The following is a 24,734-nucleotide window of genomic DNA, read 5'->3' on the forward strand; positions in this document are numbered from 1 at the left end:
GGTCCCTGGGCACCAGGCAGGGGTCTCACCATGTGCTGGTCGTTGAGCAGGTGCACCACGCGGGCCGTCCACTCGCCCATGGGCACCAGGTCGGGTGAGGCCTTGTAGAGCCGCAGCAGGCACAGGGCTGCACTCTGCTTCACACTGTCCATGCTGTCCCTGCCGGGACACAATGTGGGGTGGGGGTGGGGGGTCAGCGTGACCACGGCCCTGCATACCTCCCCGCTCCTCTCTCGCTCCTCCCAGGGTGTCCAACAAGAGGCGGAAAAAGCCCGGCAGACCCAGGAACCCATCTGGTGCTGCCCTCACTGCCCATCGGGCCTCAGTTTCTTCATTTGCAAAATGGGTTGCACCCCAGTAACCTCATGGGGTCATGGGCAGGGCCGAGCAAAATGCCAAGCGTGGCTCTGCACCTTCATTCAGTTACCGTCCACTTATTGAGCACCTACTGGGAACCAGGCACTGCTGTCGGCTCTGTGGACAGAGTGGTGGACAAACTGGTCCAAAGTGTGTCCTCACAGGGACTTCCCCGGTTGTCCAGTGGTTAAGAATCCGCCTTCCAATGCAGGGTACACGGGTTCGATCCCTGCTCGGGGAACTAAGATCCCACAGGCTGCAGGGCAACTAAGCCCGCACGCTGCAACTACTGAGCCCACATGCTCTGGAACCCACGTGCCACAACTAGAGAGAAGCCCTTGCGCCGCAACGAAGAGTCCGCGCACTGCGACGAAAGATCCCGCATACGGCAACTAAGACTTGATGCAGCCAAAATAAATAAATAATCCACAGAGTATCAGATAAAGTTGTTCTTTCTTAAAAAAAAAAAACAAAAACAGTGTGTCCTCACAGAGCGTACATTCTCACCAGGGCAGCCAGCATCCTACAACAGATACTGTCCAGGTTCAGTGCTACAGAGCAAACTAGGGCAGGCACTCCGGGGATGCTATTTTGGGGTTTTGTTTTTGTTTTTTTAATTTTAATTAATTAATTTTTTGGCTGTGTTGGGTCTTCGTTGCTGCACGTGGGCTTTCTCTAGTTGTGGCACGGGGGCTACTCTTCGTTGTGGTGCACGGGCTTCTCATTGCGGTGGCTTCTTTTCTTGCAGAGCACTGGCTCCAGGTGCGCGGGCTTCGGTAGTTGCAGCACATGGGCTCAGTAGTTGTGGCTCGAGGGCTCCAGAGCGCAGGCTCAGTAGTTGTGGTGCACGGGTTTAGTTGCTCCGTGGCATGTGGGATCTTCCCGGACCAGGGATCGAACCCATGTCCCTTGCATTGGCAGGCGGATTCTTAACCACTGCACCACCAGGGAAGTCCCTGGGGACGCTATTTTGGATGAAGGCCTCACTAACAAGGCACCAGGTAAACAGAAAACTGAGAGAAAAGACTAAAACTCTGCACAGAATGTTCCCAGCAGACAGAAGAGCCTGTGGAGGCCTCGAGGCAGGCAGGCCTGTGTGTGGAAGGAGCTTGGAGGAGTCTTGTGTGGCTGGAGACAGGACAGAGCAGGGGCTGAGGGCCACACCGTGTGGGGCCTTGCAGGCCATGGTGCGGACTATGCTTTTACCCAGCGGGAGATGGAGCCGCTGCAGGTGACTAGCAGGGAAGCTATGATACTAAGGCGACAGCAGTAAAAGCTACCACCCAGGGCCCTTCCGATCTGCTCGGCCCTGGTACAGGCACTAGCTCATTCATTTTATCTCCACAACAAACCGAGAAAATAGGTACTACTATGGACCACTGTCCCCAGATCTGACTTGCTTTTTTTTTTTTTTTGCGGTACGTGGGCCTCTCCCAACCACTGCGCCACCAGGGAAGCCCTGACTTATGTTTTTAAAAGGTCCCTCTGCTGCTGTGTGGAGAAGAGGCTGTGGGAGGCCGGGGCGGGGTGGCGGGGGGAGGTGACAGCAATAGTCCAGGCAGGAGATGACAGGAGACGACAGTGCCTCAGACCCCGCTGCAGCCATGCAGGTGAGAAGTGGCTCTATTCTGATACATTTTTACTATGAGGTGGTGGAGACAGAAGAGGGGACAAGGTGACCCTCAAGTTTCCGACCTGAGGGACCTGGCGAGTGGTGAGACCATTTGTTGTGTGGGGACCTGGGGCAAGATGGCTGGTGGGGCGCTGAATGAGACCCAAGTTTGATACTGAACAGATACGAAATTGACATGCTAACGAGACACCCAGTGCGGCCCTGGACCCACAGGGCTGTGTGGCCTCTGGCAAGTGCCCTTCCCTCCCTGAGCCTCCATAATGTCCTTCATAAAATGGGAACCCTACTCCCCTCTTCAGAGGAGAGGAAGCCTGTCAAACACTGTGGTGGGCTGAATAATGCCCCCCCCGACAGGTCCACATCCTAATGTCCAGACCCTGTGAATGTGTTCCCTTACATTCAAAGGGGACTTTGCAGATATGGGCTTCCCTGGTGGCGCAGTGGTTGAGAGTCCGCCTGCCGATGCAGGGGACATGGGTTCGTGCCCCAGTCTGGGAAGATCCCACATGCCGCAGAGTGGCTGGGCCCGTGAGCCACGGCTGCTGGGCCTGCGCGTCCGGAGCCCGTGCTCCGCAACGGTAGAGGCCACAACAGTGAGAGGCCCGCGTACTGCAAAAAAAACAAAAACAAATAAAAAAACAAAGGGGACTTTGCAGATATGATGAAATCAGGGATCTTGAGATGATCCTGGATTACCCAGGTGAGCCCTAAGTGTAATCACAAGGTCCTTAGAAGAGAGGAGGAGGAGGATCAGAGTTAGAGAGATGCAAGGCCAGATACAGAGATCAGAGAGAAGATGCTACTCTGCTGATTAAAGATGGAAGGGGCCATGAGCCACGGGATGCAGGCAGCCTCTAGAAGCTGGAAAAGACCTGGAAACACCTCGATTTTGGCCCAGTGAGCCTCACTGTGGACTTCTGACCTCCAGAACTGTGAGAGAATCAATGTGTGTTTTAAGCCCCTAACTTGTGGTCATGGGTTACAGTGGCCACAGGAAACTGAACAGGCACTGGGTTAGCACAGAGCCTGGCAGCCAGCAGTGTCCCATCCCAGAGGGCTGAGTTCATGGCCCGGTCAGTACCCAGGTCCCAGCATCACGAAGAGTGTGAAGTGTAACAGTGTTCTAGAAAGCACTCCCCGGTCTCTGGGGTCAGACACGCCTGCTTGTGGGGCATGATTTGGGGACAAGGCATTGACCCTCTCTGACTAGCAATTTCCTCCTGGGGAAAATGAGGACCCCCACAGATTGGGGGATGAAGAAATGAACCTGGGTATCGCGGCCTCAAGCACAGAATGGGTCCTAGGAGCTGTCTCAACCACCCAGACGGGGCCTTACAGTGACATTTCCCCAGAAAGGACTCAACAGAAGCACAGGGGAGGGTCCCAGGAAGGGTGGGTGAAACTGCAGGAGTCAAAGGCCAGGTGAAAAGATGTTTTACTGGATGTGTAGGAGAAACATGAATTGCGTGGACATGGTGGCTCCGTTTTCTCCCATCAGCTAGGCAGACTCGTGTGTGTCGGCCAGGCTGGGGAGACGGGAGCCTTCGGGTGCCGTGGCCACGGGTGGACACAGACACAGGCCGTCAGAAAAGGAGCTGGGCTACCCCTGGTCAGGTAGCTGCTGTAAGGCATGCGGACCTAGACCAGCAATTCTGTTCCCAGACACCTGCCCCGGGGAAAGGCACACACACGTGCTCAAGGTCATGGCATAGGAAAGATCATATTAAAACCAGAAACCAGCAGAAGGTCTGCCCACAGCGGAGCTCCATGAACGGTGGTCTTTCCACCATCATCATCATAGCTCACACCCCATGAGGCCTGCCTCTGGCCCAGGCTCTAAGAGCTTCTACATATTAACACGTTTAATCCTCAGCACAGCCCTCTGAGGAGGTGGACTCTATTATCATCTCCATGACAGGTAAGGAAACGTCCAGGAGAATCCCAAATAAAAGAATAAGAGCAGGGACTTCCCTGGTGGTCCAGTGGTTGAGAATCCGTCTTCCAATACAGGGGACGTGGGTTCGATCCCTGGCCAGGGAACTAGGATCCTACATGCCGTGGGGCAACTGGGCCCGTGCAGCAACTACTGAGCCCGCACACCACAACTAGAGAGAAACCCGCGTGCCGCAACGAAAGACCCCGCGTGCCGCAACGAAAGACCCCGCATGCCGCAACTAAGACCCAATGCAGCCAAATAAATTAAATAAATATTTTAAAAATTAAAAAAAGAAAAGAATAAGAGCGATTGATCAACTTGGTTAAGTTACACAGAGATTGTGATACTATGTAGGTAAAGTTGAAAGCTACATAATACAGGGGGGTGTGCCTGGGTGTAAAAGGACAAAACGTACATGGGAATAAGCACCACCACCACCACCAGACTCAGGGCACCGGGAGGAAGGCCAGATGGAGAGATGATATGAGGGACCCGAAGGGAAATTCAACCGCAGCTGTTTTCTTTCTTTCTTTCTTTTTTTTGAAACAAGGTATAATACCTTATGACCCAGCAATTTCATGCCCAGGCAGCTCCGCAACAGAACCGAAAACAGAGTTCACACAAATGCGTGCATTATTCATCACAGCCGAAAGGTGGAAACTTGGTGATGAATGGAGAAATAAATTGTGGTCCGTCCATACAGTGGAATGTTATTATTGCCTCATAAAAAAGGAATGAAGCCCTGACACATACTACAACAGGGATGAACCTCAAAAACATTATGCCAAGAGAAAAGAAGCCGGACACAAAGGCCGCATACTGTGTGATTCCATTTATCTGAAATGTCCAGAACAGGCAAATCTTTAGAGACACAGAGCATATTAGAGATGGCCTGGGGCTGGGAAGAGAGGGTCTGGGGAATGACTGCTGATGGGCACAGGGCTTCTTTTTTGGGTGATGGAAATGTTCTGCAATTAGATAGTGGGGATGCTTGAACAACACTGGGAAGGGACTGAAGACCACCAAACTGTATACTTTAAAGTACTTAAAATGGTGACCTTTATGTTATGTGAATTTTACCTCAAATTAAAAAAAAAAAAACTACCTAAGAAAACAGTAACCCAGAGTTCCCTGGTGGTCTAGTGGTTAGGATTCTGGGCTTTCACTGCCATGGCCCAGGTTCAGTCCCCGGCCAGGGAATATCCACAAGCCACGTGGTGCATCCCAAACCAGAACAAAACAAAAAATCAAAAACATAAAAACAGTTCCTCTATGCCCCAGTCACTATCAAGGTCAAGTTTTCAGTGCTGAGAGCCCAGCCTATAGTCAGACAAGCCCAGCGTGGCCTGTGACTTTGGCAGGGCCCTGCCCTTGTGTGAAACGGGGACATCACCTGTGCTCATATATGTTTGTCACACTGGCTTCTTTCTCAGCCCTCAGAGGTGCCAAGTTCTCCCCAATCAGGGTGACTGGCCACCTGACTCACCCAAGCCAATGCCAGCTGCCTGTCCTGATCTTAAAGAAACTGTCAGCAGCATTCACCATGGCTGACCACTCCCTCCTCCGCGAAAGTTTCTTCTCCAAGCTCCAAGCCACAGCCCATTCTGCATTTTCCTCCCTCTCCCTGGCCAGACTTCCACACACTAGATCACCCCAGCCTTTGGTCTCTTCTCTTCTCTGGTCACATCCTGCCTGAGGGACCTCATCCGGCCGTGGCTTTCATTACCATCCACCCTGCGCTGTCCCATCTGGTGGCCCCCAGCGACACGAAGCTACCGAGCACTTGAATGGAGTGAGTCCAGACTGAAATGCCATGTGTGTAAATTACACAGTGGTTTCAAAGACTTAACGCAAAAAATATTGGATAATGTGTATGTTGATCCAATGTCAAAATGATTCTGGATGGATCAGGTGAGATTAAAATATTAAAATTAGATGGGGAATTCCCCTGGCGGTCCAGCGGTTAGGACCCTGAGCTTCCACTGCAGGGGGCACAGGTTCAATGCCTGGTGGGGAAACTAAGATCCCGCGTGCCGCACGGTGCAACCAAAAATTAAAATTTAATTTAATTAAAAATTTTAAAAAAATGAAATTAGTTTTACTTTTTTTAAAATAATTAATTAATTTATTTATTTTTGGCGGCACGGGGTCTTCATCGCTGCACGCGGGCTTTTCTCTGGTTGCATTGAGCAGGGGCTACTCTTTGTTGCGGTTGGCGGGCTTCTCATTGCAGTGGCTTCTCTCGTTGCGGAGCACGGGCTCTAGGCGTGCAGGCTTCAGTATTTGTGGCGCACAGGCTCAGTAGTTGTGGCTCACGGGGTTAGTTGCTCTGCAGCATGTGGGATCTTCCCGGACCAGGGCTCGAACCCGTGTCCCCTGCATTGGCAGGCGGATTCTTAACCACTGCACCACCAGGGAAGTCCCTACTTATTTGTTTTGACTTTGTCTACTAGGCATCTCAGATTCAACATGGCCAAACCCAGCTCTGGATCCTCCCCCTCCTTCACTTGGTTCTCCCCCACTCCCTCCTTCATCATTCATCCACCTGTTCAACTTCACTCCTCTCTCTCTCTTACACCATATACAATCAGTACTGTCATCTTTCCTTCCAAAACATACAGCTCTAGTAACTATTTTCTGCAACAACCCTGGTCCCAGCCACCATCAGCTCTGCCCAGGACGGCAACAGACATCTCAATGGTCTCTCTGCTACCACGCTTGGCGCCCCCGACAGTCTCTAGGCTACTTGAATCTAAGGATCATGCTCTTTCATTAGTTCTGGTATATTCTTAGCCATAATCTGTTCAAACACTGTGTCATGTTATGAGTCTCTCCCTTCTCTCTTTCTAGAACTCTAAAGAGTGCTGTTAGATTTTATCTCCCTTGACTCTTAACCTCTCTTTTAAATTTTTCCATCTCTTTGTTTCTCTGGGCTGCATTCTGATTAATTTCTCCAGTTCTTCTGCCTATTTACAATCCTTGCTTTGGTTCTGTCTACTCTGCTGCTAAACTAGACCACTTAATTTTTTTTTTTAATCTAAATGTTGTCCATTTCTTTTTAAAAAATGCTTACACTTCGTTCCATTTTTAAATTGTTCTCTTTTTTCTTGAAACATATTAAGCATACGCATCTTACATTCTGTATGAAAATTCCAATCCAACTGTTATTTTCCATTTTCTTTCTGCTGGTTCTCCCTCATGGTGCCTTGCGTCTTGTGCTTAGTGATTTTCGACTGTGAGCTACTCATGTAACTTGGGAGCTTCATCTGTGGAAATCATTGAGGCCTATGGTGAAAGTGGGTTTCTCCCAAAAAGATCTGTTTGCTTCTGTCAGGCACTGGGGTACTAGCAGTTTGTGTCACTTAAGCTGAAGTTTGGTTTAAGTTTCTATGGATGACCCAGGAAGGGGAAAATCGGACTGAACACCAGTGTGCGGGCTGTTCCATGCCAAAGTTCAAAAAGGATACTTTTGCTTATAGACCTTAAGGGGATTTATTTCTAGGTCACCCTCACTTTGAAGTGTGGTCTCTGGAGCCCTTGCTTGAACCAGCTTGTCTTCTGCTCCCAGAGGCTACAGGGCCCCAAAAGCAATACCTAAGTTCATCCAGGTCAGCAAATGCTCTAGGCAAAATCCAGCTTAGGCAACTCCGCTCATCTCCCTGGGTGTCAGGCTCCTCTTGGCTTGTGGCCTGTGTGTCTCCTTATTTTCTTGCTAGCTCATGAATACATTGAAGAATATTTCATTTCCTCTTTTTTTTTTTTTTTTTTTTTTTCCTTTTTTTTTTTTTTTCATTTCCTCTTTTAACCCACATTGATAACTGCGTTTTGGGGAGACCCTCAGGCAGGAATCTAGCCCACAAGCTGCCAGAAATACAAGTCCTACCTTCTCCCACACCAGGTTCAGTGACCTTTTAAAAATACAGAGGCTTCATAAATAAATAACTAAATAAATAAATAATAAAGTAGCCAAAAAAAAAAAACAGGGGCGGGCTTCCCTGGTGGCGCAGTGGTTGAGAATCTGCCTGCCAATGCAGGGGACACGGGTTCGAGCCATGGTCTGGGAAGACCCCACATGCCGCAGAGCAACTAGGCCCGTGAGCCACAACTACTGAGCCTGCGCGTCGAGCTTGTGCTCCGCAACAAGAGAGGCCACGACAGTGAGAGGCCCGCGCACCGCGATGAAGACTGGCCCCCACTCGCCGCAACTAGAGAAAGCCCATGCACAGAAACAAAGACCCAACACAGACATAAATAAATAAATAAAATTTTAAAACATTAAAAAAAAAAAAACAAAACAGGGGCTTCCCTGGTGGCACAGTGGTTAAGAATCCGCCTGCCAATGCAGGGGGCACGGGTTCGAGCCGTGGTCCGGGAAGATCTCACATGCCGCGGAGTAACAAAGCCCGTATGCCACAACTACTGAGCCTGCACTCTAGAGCCCATGAGCCACAACTACTGAAGCCCGCGCGCCTAGAGCCCATGCTCTGCAACAAGAGAAGCCACCACAATGAGAAGCCCAAGTCCTGCAATGAAGAGTAGTCCCCACTCACCGCAACTAGAGAAAGCCCATGTGCAGCAACAAAAACCCAATGCAGCCAAAAATTAAAAATAAATAAATAAAAATTAAAAAGATAAAATAAAATAAAAAAACAAAGCCAAGCATGTCATTTATCTGCTCAAAACACACCTACTGCCTCCCAATTTCAATTAGAATGAATCCATACTCCCCTTATTCTCTCGCTTGTTCACCACAGTCAAGCCAGAGACACTATCTCTTGGTTCCCTGAATGTACAAAGCTCATGCCTACCTCAGGACCTTTGTACTTGCTGCTCCTTTTGCTTGGAGCACTACTCCAACCTTTTTTTTTTTTTTTTAACATCTTTATTGGAGTATAATTGCTCTACATTGTTGTGTTAGTTGCTGCTGCATAACAAAGTGAATCAGCTATGCGTATACATATATCCCCATATCCCCTCCCTCTTGCGTCTCCCTCCCACCCTCCCCATCCCCCCTTTCTAGATGGTCACAAAGCACCGGGCTGATCTCCCTGTGCTATGCAGCTATTTCCCACTAGCTATCTATTTTACATTTGGTAGTCTATATATGTCAATGCCACTCTCTCACTTCGTCCCAGCTTACCCTTCCCCCTCCCCGTGTCCTCAAGTCCATTCTCTGCGCCTGTGTCTTTATTCCTGTCCCGTCCCTAGGTTCTTCAGAACCATTTTTTTTTTGATTCCATATATATGTGTTTTCATACGGTATTTGTTTTTCTCTTTCTGACTTACTTCACTCTGTATGACAGACTCTAGGTCCATCCACCTCACTACAAATAACTCAATTTCGTTTCTTTTTATGGCTGAGTAATATTCCATTGTATATATGTGCCACATCTTCTTTATCCATTCATCTGTCGATGGACACTTAGGTTGCTTCCATATCTTGGCTATTGTAAATAGTGCTGCAATGAACATTATGGTACATGACTCTTTTTGAATTATGGTTTTTTCAGGGTATATGCCCAGGAGTGGGATTGCTGGGTCGTATGGTAGTTTTATTTTTAGTTTTTTAAGGAACTGCCATACTGTTGTCCATAGTGGCTGTATCAATTTACATTCCCACCAACAGCGCAAGAGGGTTGGTTCCCTTTTCTCCACACCCTCTTCAGCATTTATTGTTTGTAGATTTTTTGGTGACGGCCATTCTGACTGGTGTGAGGAGATACCTTCCAACATTTCTGAATGACTGTCTTCTCCTCATCATTCCAGTCTCAAATTACATGTCACCTTTTGCAGAGACCCTCCCTGATGAGTCTGACTTAAGCAGCCTTCCCCACCATCTCTGCTGCCCCCCACTACCCTGTTTTGTTTTCTTCAGAGGAACCGTCACTATCCGAACTCGACTCACTTCTTTGCCTATGTGTTTGCTCTTTGGATTCCCCCCGAGATGTAAGCTCCCCGAGGATGGGCATGACCGCCTCCGCTGCTCCCTCCTGCCCTCCCATGCCCGGAACAGTGCCCGGCACATTGCAGGTGCTCAAGAAGTGTTTGCTGAACAACCTCCTGCTCCAGAAAGGTCACAAAGGCTGATCCACCACCCTTCACGCCTTTCCCTGTTCCACAGCCAACTCCTCCTACTCACCCAGGTCTCAGCCTGATCCCACGTCCTCTGAGAAGCCCTCCCTGATCCCCCAGGCTAGGTCAGGCATGCCTACTACATGCCCTATGGGCTTCTGCACCCCACAGCATGGTTCTGAGAGGGAATGTATGTTTCATCCTGAAATTATTCAGTCGATGTTTATCCCCCACTCTAGACCGTGAACACTGGGAGGAGGATGACCATGTCCGTTTCTGGTCATGGCTACATCCCCAGCAATCAGCATGGTGCCCCGCACATATATGCTCAACAGATGTTTGTTGAATGAATGAATGGAGAAGAGGCAGAAGCTCTGGAGGGCTGTCACCGACATAACTTAAGGTTATCACCTCTTCTTTACTAGATGTTAAAGGTTGATCAGATAGACATCCCACTGGCTTTGCTGGGAAGCTGCCTTACACTGTCGAGTCACTTTGGTGAGATGACAAGAGGCAACCATGGGGCTGCCACCGGAATCACGGTGGTGCCAAGCCTGGCTGGGAGACCTTGGGCAGGTGACAGAGCCTCTCTGACCCTCAAACTGGGTTGGGTCTTGTCTACCCCATCCCCCCACCTGGGTCCCCAACGCCTCACCCAGCCACCAAGATGCGAGGGATGTCAGCGGCAAAGGCCTCGCCCATCTCACGGCTGCCCACGTTGGCGATGCAGTGCAGGGCCAGGCACATGAAGGTGGGGTTGCGGCTGGCCAGGTCGTTCTTGATGGCATTGTTGATGAGCCGGATCAGCTCCGAGTTGGAGTTCACCAGCACCGAGATGAACAGGTAACCCTGGGTTGCGGAGGGAGGTGGTGGGCTTGGAGCATTGTGGTTCACTGGCCCTAGACCCCAACCCTCAATCCTGGAGTCTGCACTTCCGACCCCTCCTCCCTCAGCCCCAGGAGTCCAGGTCCTAGGCCTCTCCCACCTCAGACCCAGGATCCAGGCCCCCGGCCCCTCCCACCTCAGACCCAGGAGTCCCCGCCCCCAACCCCTCCTCCCTCAGACCCAGGAGTCCAGGTCCCCGGCCCCTCCCACCTCAGACCCAGGATCCAGGCCCCCGGCCCCTCCCACCTCAGACCCAGGAGTCCAGGCCCCCGGCCCCTCCTCCCTCAGACCCAGGAGTCCAGGCCCCCAGCCCCTCCTCCCTCAGACCCAGGAGTCCAGGCCCCCGGCTCCTTCTCCCTCAGACCCAGGAGTCCAGGCCCCCGGCCCCTCCTCCCTCAGACCCAGGGGTCCAGGCCCCCGGCCCCTCCTCCCTCAGACCCAGGAGTCCCCGCCCCTAATCCCTCCTCCCTCAGACCCAGGGGTCCCCGCCCCTAATCCCTCCTCCCTCAGACCCAGGATCCAGGCCCCCGGCCCCTCCTCCCTCAGACCCAGGAGTCCCCGCCCCTAATCCCTCCTCCCTCAGACCCAGGATCCAGGCCCCCGGCCCCTCCTACCTCAGACCCAGGAGTCCAGGTCCCCGGCCCTCTCCCCGCTCAGACTCACTATCTGCTTCTCCGTGTACTTGTTGGAGCTCAGCAGGTTCACGGCCTCCATGTGCCCAAAGTCGATGTCGTGGCCGAGCAGGAAAATGAAGAGCAGTTTACACACATACTTCTTCTTGCTGTAGCCGTCCAAGGCTTTGTCCCCTGGGGCCAGAGGAAGGAAGAAAGGGGAGGCAAAAATGAGGAAGGATCAAACCTACAAGTCCCAGGTATCCCAGCCCCAGCGCACAGCCCGCTCCTCCCACAGACCCTGGAGCCTGGGCCCCCAGCATACCCTTGAACTTGGAGCGGATGTTGGCCAGTTCCTTGTTGATTCTCTTAATCTCCGCCTCCTTGCTCTTACCTGGAAGGGGGAAGGCAGGACAGGTCAGGAGGGTCCCAGAGAGTTGAGCCGCCTGCCCTCACTTTGCTGGGCAAGGTCCTTCCGGCTGGAAGGGCAGACTCTCCCCACCCTGGGGCTCCAGGCCCAGGGGGCTGAGGCAAGGCCTGGGCCCTGTCTCTAGCTGGGAGCTTCCGGGAGGTGGGAACCTTGGCTCTGGGTCCCTACCACCCAGAGGAGGAGCCCAGCACACACTTTGGGGCGCTCCCTGCCTCCCTCCCTCCTCCAGCTCCTGTCCCACCCATGGCTCCGGTTACCACTGCACCAGCCCCCAGCTGAAATATGCCCCTGGCAGGAAATATGTAATGAATGAATGAATGCAGAGATAGGCTGCCTTCGAGCTGGCCCCCTGGACCCTCACTCTGACCACACCCCCAGAGCTGTCTCCTGAAAACTGCTGGGCCTGCACCTTCCCAATTCCAGCCAGTTGCCAGGCATTGGGTCCTGAGCTCCCGGCTCCCCACCTCCGCCTGCCCAGCCAGATCACTGTGGCAGCCTCCTTTCTGGCATCCTTGCTTCCCACTGGGGGGATTCTACCCCGTGGCTACCAAGCCCTCTGGCCCTGCCCTGGCCACCCCACCAGTGTCACCCCTCACCATCTTGCTGTGTGTCCCCACCTCGCAGGCCTCTGTCAGTTCCAGGGACAATTCACACTCCTTCCCACCTCCAGGGCCTTTGCACGTGCTGTGCCCTCCACCTGCCCATCTATCCAGTTTTCTTCTCATCACTTGGGTCTCAGCTCTTGTCACCTCCTCCAAGAGGCCTTTCTTGGTCAATTCTCTATTTATTTATTATTGTTATTTTTTGGCCGTGCCGCACGGCTTGTGGGATCTTAGTTCCCCAACCAGATATCGAACCGGGGGCCCTGGCAGTGCAAGTGCAGAGTCCTAACCACTGGACTGCCAGGAAATTCCCTCTTGGCCAGTTCTTTAAAGTCAGTGCCTTCTTCTTCTGTTTCCATCATTTTTTAAAAATGTCCTGGGACTTCCCTGGTGGTCCAGCGGTTAAGACTTCAGGCTCCCGGGCTTCCCTGGTGGCATAGTGGTTAAGAATCCGCCTGACAACGCAGGGGACATGGGTTCGATCCCTGGTCCGGGAAGATCCCACATGCCGCAGAGCAACTAAGCCTGTGTGCCACAACTACTCAGCCTGCGCTCTAGAGCCTGCGAGCCACAACTACTGAGCCTGAGTGCCTACAGCCCGTTCTCCACAACAAGAGAGGCCACTGCCATGAGAAGCCCCCGCTCACCGCAACTAGAGAAAGCCCACACACAGAAATGAAGACCCCAATGCAGCCAAAAATAAAATAAATAAAATAAATTTCTAAAAAATAAATTTAAAAAAGAAAAATAAGACTCCATGCTCCCAATGCAGGGCGCCCGGGTTTCATCCCTGGTAAGGGAACTAGACCTTGCATGCCACAACTAAAGACCCAGTGCAACCAAATAAATAAGTATTAAAAAAAAAAAAAGTCTTCCCTGGCTCATTTCACACCATGTAACTATTTTATTTACCTTTACTGTCAAACCTCGGCTCCCCCTTCAGATTATAAGCATCACAGGGGAGCTTCTAGAACGGTGCCCAGCATATAGCAGGTGCTTAATAAATGTCTGGTCATCTGAATGGTGGAGCCTGTTCTGACCCATGGCTGTGTCATCAGGCAACTGGGAGGTTCAAATGAATGAGTGAATGAAGGAGAAAGCGAGGGTATGTGCTCTTTCTCTTTAGAAATCCTGCCTCACCACCTACTCCCAACTTCCGGGGAAGCTCCCATAAGGCTCACTTCAGCTATCACCTCCTCTAGGAAGCCCCTTCTGATTAGCACCTCCTGATCAGTTCCAAATAGATGCTAGAGCTGCCGTGTCCAACACGGCAGCCATCAGCCAGGTGGCTCTCAAGCACCTAAAACGTTGCTGCTCCCAACTGAGATGGGCAGTAAGTGGCAAAGACACACGGGATTTAGAAGATTGAGTGTGGAAAAAAAAAAAAAGAAATGTAGGGACTTCCCTGGTGGCACAGTGGTTAAGACTTTGTGCTCCCGATGCAGGGGGCCTGGGTTCAATCCCTGGTCAGGGAACTAGATCCCACATGCATGCCACAACTATGGAGCCTGCCTGCCGCAAGTAAGACCCAGCACAACCAAATTAATTAATTAAAAAAAAGAAATGTAAACTATCTCATTACAAAGTTAAAAATATAATTAATTAGTTGTTTAAAATTTTTTTAATCAAAAAAAATTTTAAATACTGAATACATGTTGAAATGAGAATATTTAATTGTCCGCATGCCACAACTAAAAAGATCCCACGTGCCACAACTAAGACTTGGGGCAGCCAAAATAAAATAAATAAATAAATATTTAAAAAAGAATATTGGGGGTGTATCAGATTATACAAACATATTATTAAAATTAATTTGGCCCATTCCATTCTACTAACAAAAAAGTGGTTCCTGAAGAAGTTAAAAACCACACATGCGGCTTACACTCTGGGTAACGCTGCTCTTGGGCCTTTCCTGGGCTCCCACACTGCCCGGGTCACCTCCCTCAATGCTGCTGTGCGTGTCTGGGTCTGCTGCTGTCCCCAGACCACACCAGAGCCCCGAGGGTAGGGCCAGCGTCTGCCACTTTTCTGGGTAGTGACTCCACGTTCCACAGGCTTACTGAGTGCCTGAGCTCAGGAAAGGCATGAAGATGTGAAAAAAAAAAGGGGCTGAAGAGGTACAGAGTGACCCACTCCCAGGCTTCAGGGAGGGTGGGAGGTCTCTGGGACCCAGGCGATGAAGGGCCAGTACCTCAGTGATGAGGCTGAATTGGCCTGTGTGGCCCAGAGGCTATCTGATGCTTCATTTATTAATTACACGTTTCCTAAGCCCTGTGGGCCAGGCCTGAGTGGGGCGATGCTGGGCACCCAGGACCCACGCAGATCTGGCACTTTTGATCCTCCCCTAGGGACTCCTGGCTTGGTGGGGTGCAGGCAGTGGGGCCCTGTCCCCACACCTGAGCGAGATGGGCACGATTGGAGGTCACCCAGACACCCCCGGGGGCCTTGCTGGTGGCTGCCAAGAATAGGGGACATTTGAGGAGGGCCGTGAAAGATGAGGAGGGTTCAGGTGCAGTTCACCAGCGAGAACTAAGCCAGAACCACGTCACACTGCTGAGGTGTGCCCACCGGAGGGTGGCCAGGGGGTCAGGACAGCACCTCCCTCTGGGGGCAGGGCAGGGGCGGTGACCAGCACGGCAGCTCCTCAAAACTGGTGTGCACGTTCCTGTTCCGTTCTCCTCCTAACCTGAGGATAACCACACAATTGCTCTAATCAGTTGCCTTAAAGCTATTCTGTAGGGACGAGAAAAAACAACCAAACAGCTTTTATAAATGGACCATATAGCACACAGTGGCTGCCTAACTTTTACCACAGATAGACGGGTATCTGAACGGCAATTAAATTACTGAGCCTAGAGCTCTCTCTGGCCTTCGTTTACCTCTATTAAAAGCTTCAAGAAGCAGGCAAAACTAACCTATGGTGTTGGATGACTGAGCAGTGGGGAGGGGGGTGCCAGGGAGCTAGGGATGTTGTTTCTGCCCCTGGGGGCCAGTTACGCAGCTGTGTTCAGCTGGGGAAAATTCATCAGATTTTGATGATGAATTCACCAAAATTCATCACTTCTGATCTGTGAGCTTTTTTTTATAGATACACTATATATGTATATGTGAATATACAAGTTAATACGTTTGTATACAAATATATATTAATATATTTGTATAGTGAAGTATATCAATGATGCAGAAGAGAATATAAAACAGATATGGACAATTTAAAGAATATGCAGGAATTCCCTGGCGGTTCAGTGGTTAGGATGCGGCACTTTGGCTCTGGTTCGATCCCTGGTGACAGAACTAAGATCCTGCAAGCCGCGGGGTGTGGCCAAAAAAAAAAAAAAATTCAAAGATAACATAAGCACATGACAGAGAATATGGAAAAGAAAAATAATGGCCATAGTTCATAAATTTTGGCTAATTTGAAGTGTTCTTCAATACACCTCTTTATAGCTAAATGATAACACTATGTAATTTGTTTTTAGAATTAAGTCCTGGAAATAAAGTTCTTAGAGCAACGAGTATGCCCATTTTCAAATTTTTCTGATATATGAAGGCAAATGGCTCTCTCATAATGAACCAGTTTATATCCCACCATCATGGTATGAGAATCTGTTTCCTAATTAAAGAATTTATGATAGCTGAGTGAATTATCCCGTAATGTATTTAATTATTATGGTATAGTTGGACATTTCGCTCACTTAATAAAAAAATATTATTAGTGCCTGCTATGTGTAAAAATTAAAAATAAATTTTTAGGGCTTCCCTGGTGGTGCAGTGGTTAAGAATCCGCCTGCCAGTGCTGGGGACACAGTGTTCGAGTCCTGGTCTGGGAAGAGCCCACATGCTGTGAAGCAATGAAGCCGGTGTACCACAACTACTGAGCCTGCGCTCTAGAGCCCGCGAGCCACAACTACTTAAGCCTGCGCACCTAAAGCCCGTGCTCCGCGACAAGAGAAACCACCGGAAGGGGAAGCCTGCGCACCGCAAAGGAGAGTAGCCCTCCAATTGCCACAACTAGAGAAAGCCTGTGCGCAGCAACAAAGACCCAACGCAGCCATAAATAAATAAATAAATAAATAAAATTTAAAGGCATATTCAAAGAATATATGTTTGTGTGTGTATATGTTTTTTCCTTAGTCTTTAAATTGTCCACGTCTATTTGATATTGTCTTCTGCACCACCAATATACTTTGCTACAAAAAAGAATTCACAGAAAGAACAAAGCATCAGGTCTCCAAAAGAGAATGCTCTGTGGCCCTACAGGAAATGCGTCCCAGCAGAGCACATAACCCCTGCAAATATCTAGAGCCTGGGTGCCCAGAGACAGCACCTGGGTGCTGCTGAGGGTAATGCATGGGAGAAAGGGGCTGAAGGCAGCTGTGACAGAACTGGGCTCGTGGAAGAAACTTTCCATCACTCGGCCAGCCTGCGACAGGGGGACGAGCTCCCCGTCACAGGAGGCATGCAAGCATTTCAGGTTGTTTTAAAGAGATTCCTTTATCTTCAGACATTCCCTGGGCCAAGCTCAGGGATGAGTCACACCTGCTCTGCCCTGGGGATGCTCCTTGATTGGAGAGGCTGACAGGGACAATGGGAAAAACTTTCACAGAGGCAAACACAGTGGGGGTTGGGACGCTGGAATCAGATGGGGGGAGGAAGGCTTCCTGGTACCCAGTTCCTGGGACTTTTTTTGTTTTTGTTTTTCCTTTTTGGCCACGCTGCAGCATGTGGGATCTTAGTTCCCTAACAGCGATAGAACCCATGCCCCCTGCAGTGGAAGCATGCATGGAGCCCTAACCACTGGACCGCCAGGGAATTCCCCCGCTCCTGGGATTTCAGGCTCAAAAGACGAGGCTGAAATGGATCAAGCAGAAATAAGGGGAGGTGTGCTCTGGGCATGAGGACTCGCTTGTGCAAAGGCCTTGGGGCTAGCACAGCAGGCGGGGACAGACCGTGCAACCTCTTGGCTTTTCTGAGGGTGCTGGGGAGCCATGGGAGGGCAGGGGGTCCCATTCTGCCTGCAGCTGTTGCTGTGAGGGCCGTGCAGGTGGAAAAGAGGCCACCCCCTTGCTACAGGCCAGGGCAGGTTACTGCTGACTGCTCCAGAAGGACCTTGGGGCTTCTGGGTAGGGGAAATAAGCCTCCCTAAGCATTTAACTTGGGGCATCGGGGTGGGGCTGTCACTGCCACAAAAGGCCTTCTAACAAACCTGGACTACCATGAAGGGATTGACATGCTTTTATGGCGGTAACCCAGGCACTGGCTGGCACCTCACTGCAAGACCCTTCACCACCTTCCAGACAACTGTTTACAATACAAAGCAACAAAAGTTTCTCTCTACTAGGATGTGCTCCAATGTCTCCCACACAAGTCCCAACAGCCCTGAGTCCTCAAAGGGGGCTCTGGGAGATGATGCTTGTTGACTCTGGACCCCTATAAAGTTCAGAACATGTTGGCCCACGCGGTCCACCACCGGAGCCACTGGCTACATATGGCCACTGGACATTTGAAAATTGGCTGGTGTTACGGAGGGACTGAATTCCTAATTTTATTTAATTGTAATAAGTTAAAAATTAAAAACCAATCCTCCACTCAGTCACTGGAAAAGTATGTTTGGAACGACTTGGACCCTTTGTGAATCTTCTTTTTTAACCATAAGTTTTATGAACTCTTAAGACAGAGAAAATATTTCCAAAGAAACTGTAGCCTCCGAGTTGAGAAAGGAACATAAACTGTCTTGTTAATCATTGAAAAAATATCGATTACACATTCAGATAGTATTTGGGGCATACTGGGGTAAAGGAAATAAATCACATTAAAGTTAATTTCCCTGGTTTTACTTTTTTAATGTGACTACGGAAAGTTTAAATGTACATATGTGGATGGACCTAGAGATTATCATATTAAGTGAAGTAACAAATATCATATGAGAAAGACAAATATCATATGATATCACTTATCTGTGGAATATAAAAAAAGGATACAAATAAATTGACTTACAAAACAGAAATAGACTCACGGACACAGAAAATAAATTTATGTTTACCAAAGGGGAAACTGCAGGGGTGGGGGGGAGGGGGGGAGATAAATTTGGAGTTTGAGATGAACATACACACACTACTATACATAAGAGATAAACAACAAGGATCTACTGTATAGCACAGGGAAATATACTCAATACCTTGTAATAACCTCAAATGGAAAAGAACCTGAAAAAGGATATATATACATACATATATGTATTTAATACATATAACTGAATCACTTTGCTGTGTACTTGAAACTAACATAACACGGTAAATTAACCATACCTCAATTTTTAAAAAATGTACGTATGTGGATCGCCACATGACAACCCTGGGTTAGATGTTATCAAAATTGTCAACATCTCTGAGAGAAAATATTCTCCTTGAGCAACCAAGTCACACCCTGTCATTCCCCTACTTGAACGCAGCTGCAAAGACCTCCCTGAGCTGCCGGCTAACATATTACGGGGGCACATGTTGCTCTGTAAGCCCTCGGCTTCTGGCTGGGAATGCCAGCTCCCCGAGGGCAGGGGTGCGTGGCTGCGTCCCGTGTAGCATCCTGACACAGGGTCCAGAGCAGTCCTGACACGGGGGAGGTGCTGAATGCGATTGTGGACCGAGGTCACTAGGTGACACACAGGTAGAGAGGGACGGAGCTCAGGCCTGGATCTGTCTGTTGCCAGCATCTGGATGCCACTCACAACCTAAAGCCAGTTCCTTTAAGTGCCCTGGGCAGGGGTGTGGGGGGAGGGGCGCTGTCCCCAACGGCACACTGATGTTGGAGCACCACCAAAGTGGGACTCATTCCTTCTGCTCTCTCCACAGCAGCCAGAGGGATTCTGTGAAAACCTGAGTCAAATCCTGTCCCTTCTCTGCACTGAATCTCTCCCTGTCTTCCATCTGGCTCAGTGTAAAAACAAGTCGTCACTGGATCCACTAGTTCCCTCTCTGACCACAACTCCCACCCTCTCCCCGCATTCCTCCTATACCTCAAGCACAGTCCTGCCTCAGGGCCTTTGCACAGGCTGTCTGCGCTGCCAAAAATGTCTTCTCCCAGACTCTGCAGGCCAATTCACCCACCAAATTTTTCTTTGCTCAAATGTCACCTGCTCAGTGAGAGACGCTCCGAGCAGCCTATATAAGAGCGCCATCCCTACACCCCTACACCCCTTCCCTGCTTTATTTCCTCCCAACACTCACTGCTACCTGTCTGAACGCCTGAACACTACATATTTACCTGTATATTGGTCCATTTCCCCGCTAGAATGTGAGCACCATTGGAAGGGGACTTCTGCTCACTGTTTTAGTCTCATCACCTAGAAAGTGTCTAGCACTCAATCAGTGCTCAGTAAAGATTGATTTGTCCATTCATTCATTCATTCAATCAGCAAACACCTCCCAAGGACTCTTGCGGGCCAGGCCCTGCAGAAGGTGGAAGTGGGGACCCGGGGAGGGATCAGACCAGGGCTTGCACTCCAGGGGCTGAGGGAGATGCCACAAACAGAATGGGTCACAGTTTGGAGTGGGATGTGCCCTCATGGAGGCACTGTGGCAGCCCAGCAACCCCCTTCCCATTCATTCACTCACACTGTCCTTGGGCTTGGGGGGAGCTGGGTCCTAGAGAGGAGGCAACCCCAGCTCCTGCCTTAGGGAGCTCCCAGTCAGATAAGCGTCTGGGAGGCTGACTCCCCTCCAGACAGGACAGGACTACGCCCTCAGGCTGGGCCCAGCCTCACCTCTCCCTTTCTTATCTGCAGAATTTGCCCTTCCTGGCTTTCCTTCTCAAAGCCTGCCTTTCATCTCCTTCTAGTTCCTTCCCCCTGAATTCCACTACGCCCTTCAGATCCTCCAGCAGGATGGCTCCACACTCCTCGCTGTCCTCCACCGGCTCATCCATGTTCCTCATCCCTTCTTTTGCCCTCACTCCAGCTTGAAACCCTCTCCGGTGCTCTCGGGACAAACACCAACCTGGCCTCTGCCCACCTCCCCAGTGTCAGATCCCATCCCTCTCTGTACCAGCCACATAGGCCTTAGCACAGAGTCTCGACAGGGCCTCAGGACCTTTGCACTTGCTGTTCCTCTGCCTTCACAGCTCTTTTCCCCTTCCCTTGGCCTGGCTAACCCCTCCCCATTGTCTGGGCAACACAAGCAGACAGAGGCCCCGTTCTCTCATCATTGTGGCCCTCTACCTCACTGGACTTAGGACAGCTACAGTTTTTTTCCGCTTTAAAAAAAACTTGATGCAAACAAGAAAGGAGCCAGGATAGGGCTTTTAAACAAGCAGATCTAATTTTGAAAGTAAATTTCAGGTAATTTTCTGAGGGGCGACAAAACATACCTCCCTGAATGCCCTGTAATATATTTAGATTTGATTTTAGGTTTCTTCCTCAATTTAGGTAAAGAAAATAAAATTAATATATCATCTAACAGTGGCATATATGAAACAGATAAACAACCAGAATTTGCACAGGAAACTATATTCAACATCCTGTAATAAACCATGATGGAAAAGAATATGAGAAAAAATATATATATGTAAAACGGAATCACTTTGCTGTACACCTGAAACTAACACAATATCGTAAATCAACTATACTTCAATTTAAAAAAAAAATTGAGATACAATTCACATACCACACAGCTCACCACTTGATAGTGCGATTCTGTGGTCTTTAGCAGATCCACAGTGTTGTTCAGCTATCACCACCATCTAATTCCAGAACATTCTCATTACCCCCCAAAGAAACCCTGTTCTCATTAGCAGTCATTCCACATTCCACCACCCCCTAGCCCTAGGCAACCACTCAACTACTTTCTGTTTCTCTGGATTTGCCTATTCTGGACACCTCATAGAAATGGAATCCTACAATATGTAGCCTTTTGTGTCTGTCTTCTTTCACTTAAAATGATGTTTTCGAGCTTCATCCGTGCTGTAGCTGTAGCCTCTACGGTATTTCATTCCTTTTTAATGGCTGAATACTATTCCATCGTGTGGGTGTCCACATTGTGTTTCGCCATCCATCCGTTGGCAGACATTTGGGTTTGTTTCCGCTCTTTGGCTACCTATCATGAACGATGCTGTATGAACATCCATATACAAGTGCTTGGGAGATGGACAGCTGCGGTTTTTATGCAGCACCTGTCTCCCTCAGGGGCTGGGAGTTTCATGAGGGTACAGACAAGTCTGTCCTATTTACCACTGCTTCTCCAGTGCCCATGATAAGGCTTGAAACATACCAGCCATTCAACCTACACTTGATGAGAAAACCAAGGACAAGGGGAAGCCCTGATTCTCCAGCCCTGGTTCATTTGGCTAAACTACTTCCACTGCCCCCAAGTCGGAGTCTCCCCTCCGTCCTCTGGCTTTCCTCTGGGGTCCTGCAGTGACACCCACTTGTTTTCTCTTTCCTGCCCTGCCCCCATCATCCAATCCCTTTGCAGATCCTTCAAAATCTATCTCCAACCAAACACTTCTCATCTTTCCTTCTCACCCCAGTCGAACCAACACCGTCTCTCACTGGGATGCCTGCAACGGCCCTCTAATTCCTTCCCTGTTTCTGTTCGTACCTCCTTGGGTCTGTTCTCTTCCCAGCAGCCAGAGGAACTATTTTAACACATCAATCAGCTCCTGTCCCTCCTGTGCTCAAAACCTTCCCGCTGCTCTTGCTTCACTCAGAGAAAGGCCAAAGTGCTCCTAGTGGCCCACAAAGCCCTGTCCCCTCTCTGTCCTTATCTTCCACCGCTCTCCCTCCCTCCCTCTCTTGGTCCCAGCCACACAAGCCCCCTTGCATTTATCTGAACCCACACCAAGCATGCTACAACCTCAGGACCTTTGAATGCACCATTCTCCTGCCTGGACCCTTCATTCCTCCAAAGTCTGCAGGGCTCAATCCCTCTCAATCCTGGTCCCTCCCCTCCCCCGCTTGCCTGCCTTATTTTTCTTCACAGCACTAGTCATCGTCTGACCCTGCGGTTCTCTGTGTTTACTTGTTAATCTCCCTCCTGGCATGGGTGCTCCCAGGGGCAGGAATTTTTGTTCACTGTTATAGCCCCAGTCCCCGGAACAGTGTCTGGCACACTGGAGTGATCAAAAAGCTTTTTGTCAAATGAATAAACGAATGAACGAACCTTCAGAGACAAGATGTTCTGATCAATGGGAGTCAGCCGACAAGAAAAGGGAGCCTCCAAGAGGTTGAATGACTTGCCAAGGGTCGCAAGGTAGGTGTCAGAGGCAATGCACACTTGCTGCTAACAGCTGGCCCCCGCAACCCACAAATCCTCAAAGCTCCACCCCTTTCATAACAGACTTAACCTCTCTCTGCCACTTGAGACCCAACAGTTTCCACCCCTCTTGCTCGCTGAGCACCTACTACATGCCAGATCCTCCCATCCCTACTAAATTCTAAAATCATCACTGGGCACCCAGCAGAGGCCGCTCCTCAGACTCAGCCAAATAACAAGAATAGTAGCCAAGCTACCTAGTGCCTGGAGTGTGTGAAAGGCCTCACTCACATTCAGTATCATAACAACCCCATCAGGAAGGTGTGATCAGCAGTCCCTCCTGACAGATTAGGAAACTGAGAGGCGAAGTCTCTCATTCAAGGTCACACAGCTAGGGAGTGAGAGCGCTCACACTCAAACCCAAGTCTGGCTGACCCCAAAGCCCATGCGGACACAGCCTGTGAAGCTTTTGGCAGCTCAAAACACCAACACCCGCTCGCAGGAGCTGGGAGCTGACTTGGCGCCAGGCCTCCCACAGTCACGACCATTCTTCCTGCTGGTGATGGCTGTCCCCATGTTGATGTGGTCAGATGGGAGAGCACTCCAGATTCAGGGCTGTCCTGCTCCCTGACCTATGACCCCTCTCTGGGGCCAGGCTTCCCCCACCCCCCAGCTTTCCAGATCTCTTCCCCACAAATTCCTAAGGCCCCCTGGCCCCTTCTTTGAGATCTGGGCTCTCCCCATTCTGGCACATACCCCAAGACCCCACGTTATAATGTCCTCTCCTTTGCAGGCCCCCCAGCTCGCTATTTCAGGTTCTCCCAAGACTCTCCACCTGCAGCGCCTCTCCTCTGTGCTCCTCCCAGTACCCCCTCTAGCCCCTTCTCCACTGCCCTCCATGTCTCCTAAGCAATCCTCCATCCTGGAGCCCCTCTATCCCTCACCAGGGGCCCACTACAGCCCCCCACCTTCCTGTCTCTCCTCCCCAAACCCCTGGGACTTTCTGTCATTCTCAAGTCCTCTCTATGAACTAGCTGGGAGCCTCGGTGACCTACCTAGTCCCTTCCCCTCTATGACACCCCCTCACCCAGGCCCTCAAGCCCAGTCCCTTTAGGCTTCCTGTGTTTCACGTCCTCCCAGTCCTCTCTGGCCTCCTCCCACTTTATCTCTCCACACGGTACCCCCACCCACCCACCCATGCACCCTTTTCCCTTTCTAGCTACATCAGGGATTTCTCTAACCCCGTCTCTAATACGATCCCCCAGCCTTTCTTCCATTCCCAGGGACAACTCTATGCCCCATCCCCGGGACTTTACTAGCCTCCTCTATATTAAGACCCTCCCGGACGCCTCTAGCCACTCCGTGTCGTCACCTCAAGAGGCACACTATGACACCCTAAGCCCCCCCATCCCCCCCACCCTAAAGTACCCCCGGGGCCTCTCTATCCTCTCACTCTAAGACCGCAATGGATTTCTATCCCCTGGGCCCCTCTGTAGCCCCCGAATCCCTCAATCCCACGCTCCCCCTCGCCCGGTGTCCCCCGGCCGCTCTCTCACAGTTCCGGATGTCGGAGATGAACACGGCGAGCCCCCGCATCCCATCGCCCTTGGACACGGCCGGCATGATGGCGGTGGTGTCGGCTCCAGGCCTGGCCGGGCAGGGCGCAGCACAGCGGGGGCTGGCAGGCGGGGACCGGGAGGGAAGGACCCCAGGCAGCGCAGAGGAGCTGAGCCGGCCAAGGGGGGAGGGCGGGCTGGCGGGCGGGCTGGCAGGCAGGCGGGCTGGCAGGCCGCGGCTCCGCCCCCGGCCCCACCCCTCCCCTCCGCCATCCTGAGCTCTCAGCCGCCTATTGGCTTGGATTACTGCCGCTCAGACTCGGGCTCATCCCCTCTCCCTCTCTCATTGGTCTCTGGACAAAGGCACGCCGCTACGATTGGCCCAGAGCCCCGCTATTTCCGATCCGG

At 50.7% G+C, this 24,734-nt stretch overlaps 1 protein-coding gene across 3 annotated transcripts in view; it reads right to left on the reverse strand.

Annotated features, from left to right (window-relative positions):
* AP2A1 (adaptor related protein complex 2 subunit alpha 1) overlaps positions 1 to 24,469 on the reverse strand; it is a 37,779-nt gene extending 13,310 nt beyond the window's left edge. For 2 of the 3 annotated variants that reach the window (XM_065899477.1, XM_065899478.1), the window contains exons 1-5: positions 24,327 to 24,393; positions 11,820 to 11,888; positions 11,547 to 11,689; positions 10,654 to 10,847; positions 30 to 159 (exon numbers count right to left, since the gene is read on the reverse strand). In XM_065899477.1, the coding sequence (XP_065755549.1) occupies positions 30 to 159; positions 10,654 to 10,847; positions 11,547 to 11,689; positions 11,820 to 11,888; positions 24,327 to 24,393 (603 nt within the window). Of the gene's footprint in view, positions 1 to 29; positions 160 to 10,653; positions 10,848 to 11,546; positions 11,690 to 11,819; positions 11,889 to 24,326 lie in introns of all 3 variants that reach the window. The other variant, XM_065899476.1, reaches the window with a different exon arrangement.
* Between the last annotated feature and the right edge of the window lie 265 nt (positions 24,470 to 24,734).

Source organism: Phocoena phocoena, chromosome 20 (genome assembly GCF_963924675.1).
Source record: "Phocoena phocoena chromosome 20, mPhoPho1.1, whole genome shotgun sequence".
In the NCBI taxonomy this organism is placed as follows: Eukaryota; Metazoa; Chordata; class Mammalia; order Artiodactyla; family Phocoenidae; genus Phocoena; species Phocoena phocoena.